General features: G+C 30.4%; 1 protein-coding gene across 2 annotated transcripts in view; it reads left to right on the forward strand.

Annotated features, from left to right (window-relative positions):
• LOC142322116 (lipid scramblase CLPTM1L) overlaps positions 1 to 15525 on the forward strand; it is a 58610-nt gene extending 43085 nt beyond the window's left edge. For both annotated transcript variants that reach the window (XM_075360821.1, XM_075360820.1), the window contains exons 9-12: positions 4647 to 4834; positions 9377 to 9512; positions 11412 to 11527; positions 15291 to 15525. In XM_075360821.1, the coding sequence (XP_075216936.1) occupies positions 4647 to 4834; positions 9377 to 9512; positions 11412 to 11527; positions 15291 to 15378 (528 nt within the window). In that variant the 3' untranslated portion in view covers positions 15379 to 15525. The remainder of the gene's footprint in view (positions 1 to 4646; positions 4835 to 9376; positions 9513 to 11411; positions 11528 to 15290) is intronic.
• Positions 15526 to 16029: the final 504 nt, after the last annotated feature.

Raw genomic sequence — 16029 nt, forward strand, 5'->3', positions numbered from 1 at the left:
TAAATTTGTTGGTGTTCCGCCACTAGAAAAAATGTCAATTTCTAGGCTGGCAAACTGATTTCAAGAGACAGGTAGTGTTTGCGACAGAAAACGTAGTGGTCGACCAATTCACTTGACAGATGACGTTTTGGAGAATGTGAAAACAAGATTGCTCAATTCTCCACGGAAAAGTTTACAAAAACTTTCCATGCAAGTTGGTTTGTTATATTCGAGTGTTCAGAAGGCTGCTAAAAAATTGAAATTGTACCGTATCGCTTACGATTACTCCAAGAGCTTCAGCCTCCAGATTTAAACAAGCGATTGCAATATTGCCGTTGGTTTAGGTCACTTGTAAATTATAATGGAATCAAATTTTTAAACACAGTGTTCTTAAGTGTTTGAAGCTTGGATCCATCTCGATGGTTATGTGAACAGTCAAAACTGTCGAATTTGGGCGGTTGAAAATCCTAACGCTTTACAAGACAAATCTTTGCATCCTGAAAAAATTGGTGTGTGGTGTGCAATATATCATCGTATAGTTGGACCCATATTCTTCGAACAGACAGTAAATGGTGAAGTATACAGGATTGTTGTGCGCCAATTTGTGTCCCTCCTGGAACCTCAAGAACGGATTGCTGGTTTCAGCAAGATGGCACTACATGTCAGACGTCTCGAGAAACCATGAATTTCCTGCAAGAGTTTTTTGATGATCAAATAATAAGCAAGGGCTTATGGCCTCCAAGGTCCCCAGACCTCACATTTCCTGTCTACTTTTTGTTGGGCTATATTAAGTCCGAGGCCTTCAAAAACAATCCTCACACTATAGATGAACTTAAAGTCAATATTACAGACTTAATCACGGATATTTTCAATGCAACTCTTAAGAAGGTTTCCTGCTAATATGCTGAAAAGAGTCCGTGCGTGTATAACCGCAAGGGGTGGCCATTTTGAGCATATTCTTTAACAATTATGTAATTAATAGCTTTTTATTAAATCTCTTTTGTAAGTAACAAATACATATTTTTATTCCACCTAAATTTCCCTTTCTTAAATTACATTTAAAATTGGGTAACAGGACTAAAAGATCACTCTGTATAATACATGAAAAATTAACTTGAATAAAATTTTAATGATATTATGGGTTTTCATAAACAGGCCAACGAATTTACAAGAATAACCTAAATTTATGATTTATTTGTTATTATTGTAATTTCATCACTGTATTTCACTTTAATATGGCTGGTTATTTGATATGATATCAACAGATTTTTTTTTTGTTTTTTATGTACCTACATTCTCTATAATAATCATAATTGCAGGTTAGGTTTGTAATATATTTTCAACATACAAAATAATTATCTACAACTGCTTTCAGATGGAAAAATTGATCATTGTAAAGATGTGATTACAGCCCATTTTCATGTCAAAGAAAATGGTTAGCTATTTCTTGAACAAATAATTTTATATTACTGATATCTTACTGCATCTAAGTTCTCTAATGAAGAAAGTAAATAAGTAATTTTTAGTATAGATTATTTTCTGGATTATTTTAATGTTTGGCATATTGATGTGCAAAAGTATCATAGGTATGTGAAAAATTCAATAGTAAACTCTCTTTTTTTCTCACTACTTACAATAAACCTGGTGTAGAGTGCCTGTAATAGATAACTGATATTTTGCTATTCTGGATACGACTTTTGTCTCTATAACAGTTCACTTACATCAATTTATTTATGGGACCTAAAAGGCAACCATTCGACAGAAATCCTTAAATATAAATTACGAGTATTTGTTGTATATAAAATTTTTTTATTAAAACTCTAGAGCAGCTAAGCCCACCTAAATGATTTTTTATTGAATTTTGTCAGTTTCTTTAGACAAAAGTTTTTCTGCGTAACTTTATTATTGGGTGAACAGTTATGAATCTGGTTTAAATTGTAAGCAATACAGTAACAATTTTCATGTAATATATATATATATATGTATAACATATGTTTCTGATGTGTTTTTAATATATATAACATTCATTTTCTATTGGAATTTTTGTGTATAGGCAAGTGACAATTTTGTATAGTGAGCATAAAACAACTTTCCTTAGAAGTGTTCTTTTTTCTATTCAGAAAAATTGGTGGGGTTCCAATCTTCTTTTGACACAGATATATTTTATGATTTACTTGTTAATACATTTAGAAACAGATTTAAAATATTGAAAATTTTAAATCTAAATGTATATTTAGACTTAATTTTCATTGTTTTTTAAAGGGCTTTATTTTTCATCTTGAGTGAAAAATTTTTTTTTCTGTGTGATTTATTTCAATATTTATTTTCATGTGAGATTTAGGGAGGTAAAAATTTTAAGTTAATAAAGTTGAAAACAATATTTGTATGAAGTTATTTTTGGAATTGTGCTGAAGGTTCTCATCAGGGTAACAGATAACATCTGAGATCTGGAGGAACTGGATAGTTCAGTGTTTAGTTTTTAAACCAGTTTGTCTCCTTTTATTTATTATTTACATTAACTTTTGAAGGTAAAAGATGTTTTCATTACACCTTGGAGCATTGTGTTAAAATCATATAACAATTAATTTTATTTTTAAAAAAGATTAGTACAATAGTAGTTGGTGTTATTGTGATTAAATTTTTTGATCCTATTAAGTGCCAATCAAATTCCATTCACAATATCCTAAAGTTGGATTGCCATTACCTATTGTTTATTGAAAATTAATACATTATAAACCACAGTGAGTGTTTTATTAAAAGTAAGTTAAAAGTATTTTAATTTTTCAAGGTTCTAAATTTATTGTACTAAAAACAACTGTTTTCTGTTTTTCATTTTTACAAATTTATAACGTTTTTCTGTTAAGTATTGTTCTGTTTTGCTTTTAATAACAAAAGTTGATCTTTGTTCTGATTTTTATAGATTTATTACATCAATTTTCTCAGAATTAAACTAACAACTCAGGGATGATTGGCTGAGTCTACAAGACTACATACATCTCATTTACACATCATACGTATCATCCTTATCTCATTGGGACATGGATTTCCTTATTGTTTGCTAGTTGAACAAATTGCAATCTATGTATTAGGAATAGAAAGATATATATATATAAAATAAATTATAGTAAAAACCATCAATGGTGGAACAGCAAATGTAATGAAACAGTGGAGAAGAGACATCAAGCATGGCTATTACACCAATCCCAAAAATTAGAAACATCTTTCTAAAATGTAGCAAAACAAAGAAAATAAACCACCCAATCCCCAAGGAAAATAAAAAGTAAACACCATAAAGACACACTGACATCAATAGAAGAAGAATTCAACAAAACACAGTTGAGAGACCACCACGAAATCTTCAAAAAAACAATTCCAAAAATACAAACCCCATCCTTACTAATGAAGGATGAAAGGATTGAAATCAAATTATTTACTTATGGGATTGGTGGCTCAGGAGGAAAGATAAATAATTTGGGAATTGATTCTACCGCTTGAAATAAGGGAAAAAATTCATTCAAACTCATGTCCAGAAAATTTTTATTATTGAGTTACAGCTAGCAAAAAATTTCACGTGGATTTCAGTTCTCTGATTAATTGATGCAATATTAAAAGTTTTAAGGCGTTATTTAAGAGTAAACTTGATGGTTTTTGACCAGAAAAATCGAATAAAACAGATCCCAGAGCTGTATCTCCAATGGATTTCATGATATCCAATGTAAAACAGAAAAATTTGGCAATAGAAAACATGTTTTTTAGGTTTGAAATACAATAACTTTGTTAAATGACTTAAAATGCATAAATTTTATTATCAAAACTTTTTGAAAATTTAATTTTGAAAAAATTTATGTAATAAAGTCCATAGAAAAACAAAAAAAAAATCATCCTTTTTATTAAAAACAAAGCAGAACAAAACAGAAAAATGTTAAATTTGTAAAAACCAAAAACAGCTGTTTTTAATACAACAGATTTAGACCTTTGAAAAATTAAAACAGTTTTAATTTAATTTTAATAAAATACTCACTGTGGTTTATACCTGTATTGATTAATAATAAATGTTTGAAAGTTCCACTTTGATATTGATGGACTTATTAACTCATATCCTTTTTGACTCATAACCAACCTAATTATATCTTTGCATTTTTTGATGAGGGCAGCAGTATTTAGAATGCCAATGATCATCATTTGCAGTTCATCATTTGTTTCTAATTTTTGTTTGTATACCTTGAATTTCATCCATCCCATAAACAGTAATTTAAGGGAGTAAGGTCTGGTGATCTAGGTGGCCAATTTACTGGTTCTTTACATTCAGTCATTTTACTAGTAAAGTTTTCATCTAAGAATTGTCTTACTTCATTTGTGAAATGTGTTGTTGCTCCATCAAGCTGATAGTACATTTTATCATTTCGCCAATGAGAAATTTTCAAGCACTGTAAGGAATTCAATAATTTCAGTGAAATACAATTTTACTATTTTCAATCACTAATAAATCCTTAGTAATTTTACTAAGGATCAATCAAAGCCTGTTGTTTTTAATTTGATTGTATTAAGCAATTGATCAGATTAAATGGTAAGTGCAGTAACTGTTGACTACTGTATTTAAAAAAAAATTTTAAACAGAATTACTCATGTATAATTTTGTAACAATTTGTTAAATAAATATGTTTTAGTTTTGGAAAGTCCAGAAAATTGCTCCAGTTGATTGGAAACATATGAAATTAAAACATGTTAATTTAAGTGATGGAGAGAAAAAAACACGTGAATTTGATGCTGAAAGTATGCGTTACTTGTCCTGCATTCTGTATCCTTTGTGTTTGGGAGCTGCTGGATATTCTTTACTTTATGAGACTCATAGAAGGTCAAGTATCATAATTTTCTATTTTTATTGTTAATTATTAGCAATAATTATTGATGATGTAATAACTACTTTAATTGTGACACGTGCTGACTGCTAGATATGTGAAGTGAAATAGAGATCTTATGAGATATGTTGTTCAGTTCATTGGGACATTGGACAGTTCATGTATATATATGTCCTTATCCTTTTTTCATCACAATGATCCGCAGTTGATTTAGCGCTCCGCGAAAATATGTTGGTATCTGATTGCCTCCCTTGATATTCTTATGCTACCCTTTGTGAAAAAAATTTCAAAAAATTACGGTATATTAAAAAGATTTAACAGATTCTGACAAAAAAAACCATTACGATTGGATATTTTTTATGCCTGTAACAAAAAAAAAATTGAAACAGTACAGAAATTACGATAATTTAATTGCAGGATTTTTTTTTGCGCATTTCTACCGCGTTTTTTATTAGCAAAATTTGTTTGTTTGTTTTGTCTTTAAGAAACATAGTTTGCTGATTTTAAAAATAATACTTTCAAGCAAATCGGTTGAAAATTGGGCAAAATATGATGAAAAACCCATGTCATAAATCACATATGTTAGTATAAGTGAAAGTAGATTCAGAAAACTACGTTTATAAAAATTCCCACCACTTAAAAGGCTATTCAGATCGACAAAAAAAAATTTTTACTGTATACTGTTATTCATTACGAATCGTTATGTGTTTCATATCTACCGATATCTTTTGTTAGAAAAGATATTTTAGACCTCAAGTAAAAGTGACATATTTATGTCACAAATTCCTTTTTTTTTTGTTTGTGCCGTATAACCTAATTTATTATGTGTTTCAATACATCGATGTGTTGCTAATATAATAAGCTACTTTTGTAAATAATAAATAAATCCGTAACCCTCATAGCAATTATAATACACAAGTCACACACAAAAGCACATTTCTGAGAAAAAATGATCATATTCTTTCTAGTTGAAATAAAATTTTTTACATCGTATAAACCTCGTTCAAATTGTGTAATAAAACTGATTCCTTTGTGAAAACAAAACAAAATTACCGACTTAGATGCCATATAAAATGATTTTGTAACAGCGTTTTAAAACTGACGCCGTACATAGCCAGTTTAATGGCTAAATGATCTGAAAAGGTTAAAACGTGAATTTGTGACATTGTCTCATTATTAGTCAGTATCTTTTGATACTACTACAGTCAAGTTATTAATTAAAGCACGGCTCAAAAAGTTTACGTAATAGTAAATAGTTTTATCCAAATTGACATTTTTATCTAATCTAGTGGATATAATAATTTGTCACATTACTTTTAATTGTATATGTGCATTTTCTTAAGCAATAATGCAGTATTGCATGCTTGTAGTGTAAACAAATCTATTGACATGCAATTGTTATAAGAACTTGTAAATATTTGAATCATGGTATTTGTAAACAAATACAACAGTACAGAATTAGGTTCAAATATTTTCAAGTTCCGTTAATTAAAACAAACAAGTAAACAAGTTTCTGTATTTCTGTAATCAAATCTAATGAAAGTGTGTTATTTTGTGTGATGACTTCCAAAAGACCGTCTAATTACAAACCAATGAATCTACTGCTAAAATTAAAAATTCTAAATCAAATTAGAAAAGGAGAAAAAGCTAGCAAATTTGCTATGCTGAAATTTACAAAATTCCAGGACATCAATAAACAACATAAAGGAGAATTAAAAAATAAAAGAAACAAAATCGAAGGTTTCATTTCAGAAATGGAAGTTACCGACTGTGATGTAACTGAGTGTTTTAGACTTACACCAGTGGCAAACACAGCTATTCTCCATATATTCTGTATTCTCCATATAACAATGTAGTTTTGGCATTCCTCTTAGTGGCTCAATTTTACTCCAAAAAGCATTACAAATGAAAACAAAAATGAACAGAAATCTCGAATTTAGGGCTAGTGTAGGGTGGTGGGAAAATTTTACCATCATCATGGTTTTCAGTAGGTTTCTATTGAAGGAAAAATTATGAATGCTGGTAGTGAATGTGTAAAATATTACTATGAAAAATTTATCTCTGAATTTCATTTATAGGATTAATTAGAGAAAAAGTGTATTTATCTCTGAATTTCATTTATAGGATTAATTAGAGAAAAAGTGTATAACTGTGATGAAGGCAGTTTTTATTGGAAAGCTCTACCAATGAAGACTAGTATCAGGTTCAGAAACTTCAGCTCCAAGATACAAAATGCAGAAAGAAAGTTGATAATTTTGGTTTCATTGTAATTTTGGTTTCACTCGCAAATGCAAGTGAAAATCACAGATTCTATTATCAGTGACTGGAAAAGCTATGAAACCAGGAGCTGTAAAAAATATCAGTCAAGGTGTATTTCCAGTTATACCCAAAATATGGATGGATCCAGTGCATGGATGGATCAAGAAATTCTCTCTTCCAGGTTACATAATGTGTTTTGTCATTGAGGTAAGATCATAATTTAAATCTAAAAATTTACAGAAAAAGTGCTTTTAATTATGGTCAAAGTCCGTGCACACCCATTAATTGAATTAGCTGATGCAGGTATAAAACGCATCTTCCTGCAAATACAACTTCTCTGATTCAGCCCATGGATCGGAAAATGATTGAATTTTGATGCATCAGTACCAGAGTTATTTCTTCAGAAATATTTTGAACAGTTTTCAACATCTCTGACACGTGAAATAATGTTTCAGATTAAGAATTGTTTCAATGTTGGAACAAAATTTGGCCATCAGGTGCAATGAATGAAAGTAAGAGCAATGAAAAAAAATCATCTGCTAGAAGAAATTCCTTGAATATGCAACAACGTTTTTAAAACAGAACAGGGTAATGTAGATGACTAGCTAAATATGGTTAGCTTGGATTTGGAACACAAAATTTTGAATGACAGTGAGGTAAGAGAAGAGTAATGAAAAAGGATGTGTAAACAATCAAGAAGATGGTGATGACGAATAAGAGATTCGATTCAATGATTTTGCAAAGAAAAAGAGGAAATGTTAACAAAGTTCATCAAATGGTACAAGCAGCAAATTCTTTCAAGAGTTTAAGTAAGGTACAGTGTAATACATATGTTTGTATGATTTCTAAATTCACAAGATTCAGTATTTTTTTAAAAAGGTATGTAAAAATTAATGTCTTCCTTATGTACAACTGTATTTACAGTTGTACAGTATTTATTTTTAGAAATTGTTAAATTTCTTTTAAAAAAGTATGTAGAAGTTATGTTTTAGTTTCATCAATTAAAATTATAAAAAGGACACTTCAAAATGTGTTTTAGTTATTTTTCCATGAAGTTTCTATAATTTGTCAATTTCTATACCTATTTGGTCCTGGACACGATGAATTATCGAGTTTTTACTGTATATAGATGTCATGGAGTATATTTTATTTCTGACAAATTATTTGCAGAAAATTAAGGAAAAAAGGATACTGATTTAGGTTTTTGCTATTGGAAGTCTGATAGTTCAAAACTAATACAGTTAAGTATTTTGAGATTTCCAATATTTTTATATGAATGGCTTAATTATATTATATGACATGGCTGATGGTTTTTTTCTGTTATTTTCCCTGTGTGGAAATAGTATTAAAAAAAAAATTAATTCCTATAACAATAAATTAAGCTACTTTCATTTATAAAAAAAAAAAATAAAAGAAAAGTGATGGAAAGAGAAGATCAGTGTATTTATTGCTTGTGTTAACTTATTTATTGCTTGTGTGTAACTTTTTTGTGAAAAGTTATTGTTTCAGAAAGTAGCCGATGTACATCATACATACATTAAAAACAGTTCAAATATTTCATTTTTGATTGTAAACTCTTGTTTTCTCTTGGTAACATAATATTCAGTTATTTATAACTTACTTGCCAAATTGTATACATTCATTTGTTTATGTCATTAGATGATGACATTAGTTAAGCTTATAAATTTTATTCATCAGCTTAACAGTTGTTAAGCTATATTTTTTATTCAACAGCCTATCTTATTGATGACATAGGCTCTTGAATTTTAGCAAAATACATTTTATTGTATATAATACATTTACCCTTTTATAAGTTTAACAATATTTTTGAAATAAGCCATATCTTGCTACTGTATGATAACTGATATTGCAATGTAGAATAAATAATAGTTTGTAAATAAATTAAATAGATAAAAATGTATGTGCTCTTGTCCAGTAGCAATATCCATATTCATAAATTACTGCTATTCTGAAGATTAGTTATTATTAAACATTACTGATGAAATACTGTTGATGAGAACTATTTATACAAACATTTATTAATAGATATGTTTGTAACTGAAGTAATTTTAGTTTTATACATTTTAATGTATAGATTTAAATAAATTGCATTATAAACAAATATGAGTATTCTTTACTCTTTGTTTTATCATTATAATGATGGAGAAACATATACAAATTGAAATACAATGTTACAATTACTACAAAACTGTTCTTTTTTTCTGTTTATTCCAAAGTATTTTTAATATATATTGCAACTGTTAATTTTTGTGTTTCAGTTGGTACTCATGGTGTATACATAGTTTAGTTAATGGTGTTTATGCTTTTGGATTTTTATTTATGCTTCCGCAGTTGTTTATTAACTATAGGTTAAAGTCAGTGGCACATCTTCCATGGAGAGCCTTTATGTATAAGGTAAATAAAAATTTGTTCTAAAGTTCAGTATAATTGCATTATTTACTATGTAATTCTAGCATAAAATGACTACTTTTATATATTTAATTTACTGTTAATTAATTATATTAACAATCAAGACATTAAAATGATAACATCTATCTAGAAGGTGCTTTCATTATTAATTACAACATTTCCTCTTTAATTGTGTGTGTGTGTGTGTGTGTGTGTGTGTGTGTGCACGGTCGTGTGTGTGTGCGTGTGTGTGCATGGTCATGTGTGTGTGCGTGTGTGTGCATGGTCATGTGTGTGTGTGTGCACGGTCGTGTGTGTGTGTGTGTGTGCACGGTCGTGTGTGTGTGTGTGTGTGTGTGTGTGATGTAGAACATAAATTTCATGAAAAATAAAGTAGGTTCAAAACATAGCAAGGGATAAATATTAAATTAAATAAATTTTATCTCCTCTTACATGAATGCAAAATCCATGTGCAATCATCCAGTGAGCCCAAAAGATTAAATTCGCTTGAAGGTAAAGGATTGTTTTGTCCATATGAGGTCAAGCATGATTCTGAAGCAAAACCACAGTTTTTGAAATTTGTCCACATCTTATGGACTTGATTTTTGGCTTCAGTGATCACAGTAGCTCACACTAGATTTCATAATTCACAGTTTTACCTTATGTTGTAAATGACCTTCCATATCCCAGAATATTGTCATCATCAACTTTACTCCTGATATGTAAAGTTTGATTTTTTTTACCATATTAAATGAAGGATGTTTTCAGAGTAAACCTTTTTGCTTATCTTTGAATTCAAAGTGATGAAACCATGTCTCATCATTGGTTATTATCAATTTCAGAAATGAATCCCCTTCATTTTCATTATATTTCAAAAGCTTATGGGAAGTTTTCAAGCAACTCTATCAATGATTGTCACTTAATGTGGAACCCACCAAGCACAGATGTTTTGAATGTTTAAAGAATCATGGATAGTTGAAAGGCTGAGCCATGGCTTATATTCTACTCATGACTTTCAACTTTAATTTTTTAGTTAACTGTGAATCATTTATTAATCTATCAGTATTGCCATTTTACTTTGAAGTGCATCTGCCTTTTATCATTCATTATAATTAGAAAATTTTAAAGTAATCACAATAATCACTCAAGTCAAATCTTGTTTCTATTGAAAAAACTCTACATTTTGCTGCTTGATTCTATGAATGTGAATGGATTCTATGAATCTGCTGGTTCACCTCTTCTGAATTGACAAAACATACTACACTATACTATACTCACATTTCTTCCATGGTGTAATCATAGGAGCACTCAATTTAAATTGGCTTTTATACATTACCACAAACAGCTAACAGGGATTTTAAACTTCCAATGAACTGATATTATGAGGTTGTGATTAATAGAAAACAGACATTGAGAGGTATGTGATTGGAACAGGAATAAAAATTTTTGTTTACTTTTTGACTATTTGCTGTGAATAAATAAAATATAGTATAAAGTATTAATGAAATTATATTTCATTAATGTATAATTTTTGTTACTTGGACCCTATAGCGATTGTAGTCGTTTTTTAAGATATTTCAATTTGTAAATAACTGGAAATCCTGTCTTAGAAGTGAAATTTATGGATGTGAGACAAAAAAAATGTGGTCAAATGAAAATGGTTATTATTTAGAGTTTGTTTTTGTTTATTTGTGATAACTAATTATCTTGTAAAGAACAGTTTTTTCATTGTGCATTTTGGCAAAGGTTTTGTTTAACTGATAACATTATGTGTTTTAATGTTTTGTCATTTTTAATTATATGCTCAGTTATGTTTTATTTTATTATTGTACTTAAAATAAAGATTTATTTCAAAATTTTTTTGTTAAATTTAAAAAAATTATTGAACATTTTTTTATGTTTCAGGCATTTAATACATTCATTGATGATATATTTGCATTCATCATAACTATGCCTACTGCTCATCGCCTTGCTTGTTTTAGAGATGACATTATATTTGTAATTTATCTTTATCAACGTTGGTAAGTATTATTATAAATCGGTGAATGTTTAGAAAATTACTGTGGTATTTCATTATTTCATTCATTTAATTTAACAGTAAATGTAAATTCCTGAAAGTTTTTGTTCTGATACAGAACAAAAATATGTTATATTAAAATATAATCAGTGTATAGGAGTATGGAGGTGTAGCTAAAACAGCATAAGTAATATTTTGAGTAACAATATGAGTAATATTTTTTTAGGATAAATTTTTATGAATGTGATCTCAGATTCAGAATTTTTTGCAGTGTCTAATTATTTTGATTCCTTTGGTACATTGTAATTCACGTAAATACAACCAACATTACAGTGTAATGTTGGCTGTAATATTTATTTTGTTAATTATTCACTGGTTATTTATTTTGAGAGCCAATTTATTTTATTATATCTAATGAATTTTTAAATTCTTTGTATTTATAACTCTCTGAATTAAGGAAAACTGGGTGTGTACAGGTAATGTTACCTTTTTACTGTATTTTTATCTTATCTCACTGGAATTTATTCTGAGCCACTACCGTTTTCGCTTTTTACATTTAACCACTAGAAAGAACATTGATGTTATGTAATACAGGAGCATAGGACTTTATGAAGGAAATTACAAGTCTATACTAATATCTATTATTCAATATATATTGAAATATTTTTTTATATATTGTATGGCTTTTGTAAAGATTTATCTGAACTGAGAAGTAATTTTCTTTGCTTGTTTATTGGACAGTTTAAACTTTGATATCATTACTATTTAGTAGTATATTTCACATTTTACAATGAAATATAAAAGGTAAATTGTGGGGAAAAAATAAGTTTTGAGAAGTCTTGACAAGAAAAAGGTTACAGTATTTTTAATGAGGTAGTTCTGACGTTAGCTTATCCTTAATTTAGCAAATATTGTGGTTAATCTCTGTCTGCCCCCCTCTCACTCTCTCTCTCTCTCTCTCTCTCTCTCTGTGTGTGTGTGTGTTTGTGTGTGTGTGTGTGTGTCTGCGCCCTTTAAAGTCATTATAACACCCAAAGAAACAACTGCGTGTCCTTAACATTTTCTTTGTTGTTTATTGAAATTCAGTTGGTTAACGTGTCATTGACAGTGTGGTTTGACAAATTGCAAAAAATGAATTACTGATAAATACAGATAGGTAAAAAAATGTTCAGCTGTATAACAAATTAAAAAGTAAAACTTCAAATCAGTTGTAGGACTTTTTGCCAATATTTAATATGACACCTTACAATTGTAATTCTGCCACAGTATCATCCTTGCAACCATACAAAGTAATGGTTTTTTAAGAAGAGTAAACTTTGGAAACTCTTAAACATGCATGCCTGTTTTTGTTTTCTATATTTATACCTATAGTAAATAAAAAAAAAAAAAAAAAGTTGAAATAGCAATAAATGTTAATTCCCAAAAGTATTTTTAGACTTGTTATTCAGTCCAAGAAAGGCATATTATGCTTTAATTTATGTATTCTGTATTTTGTCAACAACAGTCACTACTGCTATTGCTTTAAGTTACATCTGAAACTATACAAAACTGGCAAACTATTATTACTGAAGTCTCTTGAACTGTTGTCATAACTCATTTAAAGTTTCATTAATCCATATACCAGATTTCATAAATTAATCCATATAGTAAATTCATAGTAATTGAGACATTATGGAAGAAGGTTCAGCAAGCCGAGGAGATGACGATACAGTTTGCCAGAGGCATGTACCTCTTGGATCTTGTTGTCAGTTGAAACAGAGGCAGTACAGGCGAGAGTCCCTAAAAGAAAAAAGGAAGTAGCTCAAGACAGCAGCGTGACAATATCACCGAAGGGACTGATTTAGATCATCTGATAGAATTAAATTTGCTGAATAAGCTTATTAATCAGAATGTTAATTCAAAGCGAGAGGTTAAAGAAAGTGCTCCTTGAGTCCTTGAGAAAGCAAAAGACTTAAAAGTGGTAGTTAACTCACTGTACGAGTTATTGCACCCTAAGTTAGTGGTCAGCAGGAATATGCAGACATAGTCAGAGCAGCTCTGAGAGCAAGATTGTTGCTTCTATCCTTGCAGGACGTCAACATGGTTGACGTCCTCATTACGTGGCTTACAGATGAGGAATTAATATGTTTGGTGAGGAAGAAATGGCTGAGAGATTTTGTCCAAAGGGTGGAACAGGTGGCTATCCTGCCAAATGAGCGAGAAATATGTTACTTTCAAGATACAGCAAGAATCAAAGACGGTATAGGCACCTCGTCACAGAAACTGGTGAATAAACTTGGAGAGGTGATTGTGGAATTTTCACTAGTGCTAGAGTCGCCAGTGCAATTGAATAGGTTTACAGTGCTTTTCAATTTGTTGGATGATGAGGAGAGTGGTGTTCCACAAATTCTGTCTGGGCTGAAGAAACTCGTGCTACATGAGGATGAGTGTAAAATGTTGTTGTCGTGCAAGGTGTAAGGATTGGTGAGAGAGTACATGAAAGATGTTAATATACATAGCTGGGGAAGGAAAAAAAAGAAGGTTGTTTTACCTGTTGGTGACACTGCAAGGAATCATGAAACGGGGGCAGGTGGACCACTCCGTCTGTTGCCGACAGTCGAACTGTAATAGTCAAATCCCAAATAAAAACATATGCTGATCTTTTTTGGACTGTGAAGGATTTGGTTGCTACCGAGGAGGCTGGTGAGATATTGTCCTTCTGGAGGGGGCAGGCAAGGATTTACATATTCAGGTGAAGGGAGTGGCAGAAGCGGAGGAATTCTGGTCAATCCTGGGCTCAAGGGCAGCCTGCGTCCATGTTGACCTTAGATCACGGGGCAGCCGTCATATGGTTGTACACTTAAAAGATATTTCTGCAGATACTATGGAGCCTGAGATTGTCTTCACACTCAAAGGACTACTCGGGGATGCCGAGGATTTTAAGGTGTCATCCGTGAGACCAGCTTACAGCAACACCAGAAATGCTACGATGTTGACCAGTTATTGGGAGAAATGCGGCTGATAGAGCAGTAGGTGAAGATTGGATGGGTGCACTGCTGGACATCCATTCAAGAGCCCAAAGGTCGGTATTGGGTATGGGAACATTGTTAGTAACCTGTAAGGGGGTCAACAGATCGAGCCTGTGTTTTCAGTGTGGTAGTCCAGGCCATCAGTGTGCACAGTGTGCAGAACAGGAGACTTGCACACTGTGTGGCAAAGAGGGGCGCTGTCTGGCAGTGCTAAACTAAATTCTACAATGGGGAAGTTAGGAGAAGGGAGGCTCTGGTCAGGAGGGAATGGTTCGTCAAGGTGGGCCATCCTCAAGGAATAATCGGGGACCCCTGGAGAAAAGGGGAATTAAAAGACCCGGTACTGGTAGGGGAGGTCTTGTTATGTTATCACTATATAAGTTGACATAACACAAACACAGGTAAGTGCATAACTTATGTAACTGTTTTGAAATTATTCTCTGCAGGAATATGTTAGCCAAACTTTATCACCAGCTACCAAGTTTTTGTGGTTACATTCATATTGGTGGTATTATTATTGTGGAGGTGTTGATTGGAAGATGTTTTTTTTTACTTAAGTGTAAATTTAAAAACAAACATGCCAATGATTTTTTTTTTAATTTGTTTCAGATTGATTTTTATCATTTTAATGTGTTGTACTAAAAGATTGTAAATCAATTTGAAAAGTGCAATCTGTTGTTATAAAATATTTTTTTTTTTTTTTTTGTAAATTGTGGGTGTGGGATTTATCTAAAACATATCTCACCTCTTTTGTTTTAGGTTATATCCTGTTGACAAAAATCGAGTTGATGATGCATTATCTATGGATGAACATGTTGATAGTGCACAAGATAAAAAAAATATGTGATATTATTTATTTATGTTAAGCTCTTTGCATTCCATTACTTAATATCATTTTTAAGGTTTTCTATGAGTATTTATTATTGTTTATTTAATCAAGTTATTTATATACAATGTTTGTATTACGTGCAATAAAGGTTTATTGATATTAGAATTATTTGGTTCATTTTAATGTAATTGAGAAGGTAGGTAGTAGACTCAAAGCTGAAAAAAATAGTTTTTATAGTAGCCAAAATCAGTGTTGAGTTATAGTTTCATATAAAATAACATATCTTTTTTTCTGCAAGGACTAATGATTGATCATAACTTCTTTTGAATGACTGTTTAGAAAATAAATGAAGCTTATTTTCTTAAAATATACAAACTCTAAATATTTTTCCATAAGACTGATGTATTGGCTTGGTGATGATAAACTGATTTGATCAGTTTACTTTATCACTGATTGATACTTTCTATATTGTTTTGGAGATAATCACCAAAAAAAAATTTAGAAAAATTTTTAAGGATACAAAAGATCAAAACTGTGGTTTTTAAGCCATCAAAAAGTTGTGAATAAGGAAATGGAATTTATAGTCAGTTGTTTAAAGATTTATAATTAATGACAGTTTCTTCGTTATTTATTTCTAAAGCAGTAATCAATTATAGGCAGACAATTCTT

Source organism: Lycorma delicatula, chromosome 3, assembly GCF_047948215.1.
Source record: "Lycorma delicatula isolate Av1 chromosome 3, ASM4794821v1, whole genome shotgun sequence".
In the NCBI taxonomy this organism is placed as follows: Eukaryota; Metazoa; Arthropoda; class Insecta; order Hemiptera; family Fulgoridae; genus Lycorma; species Lycorma delicatula.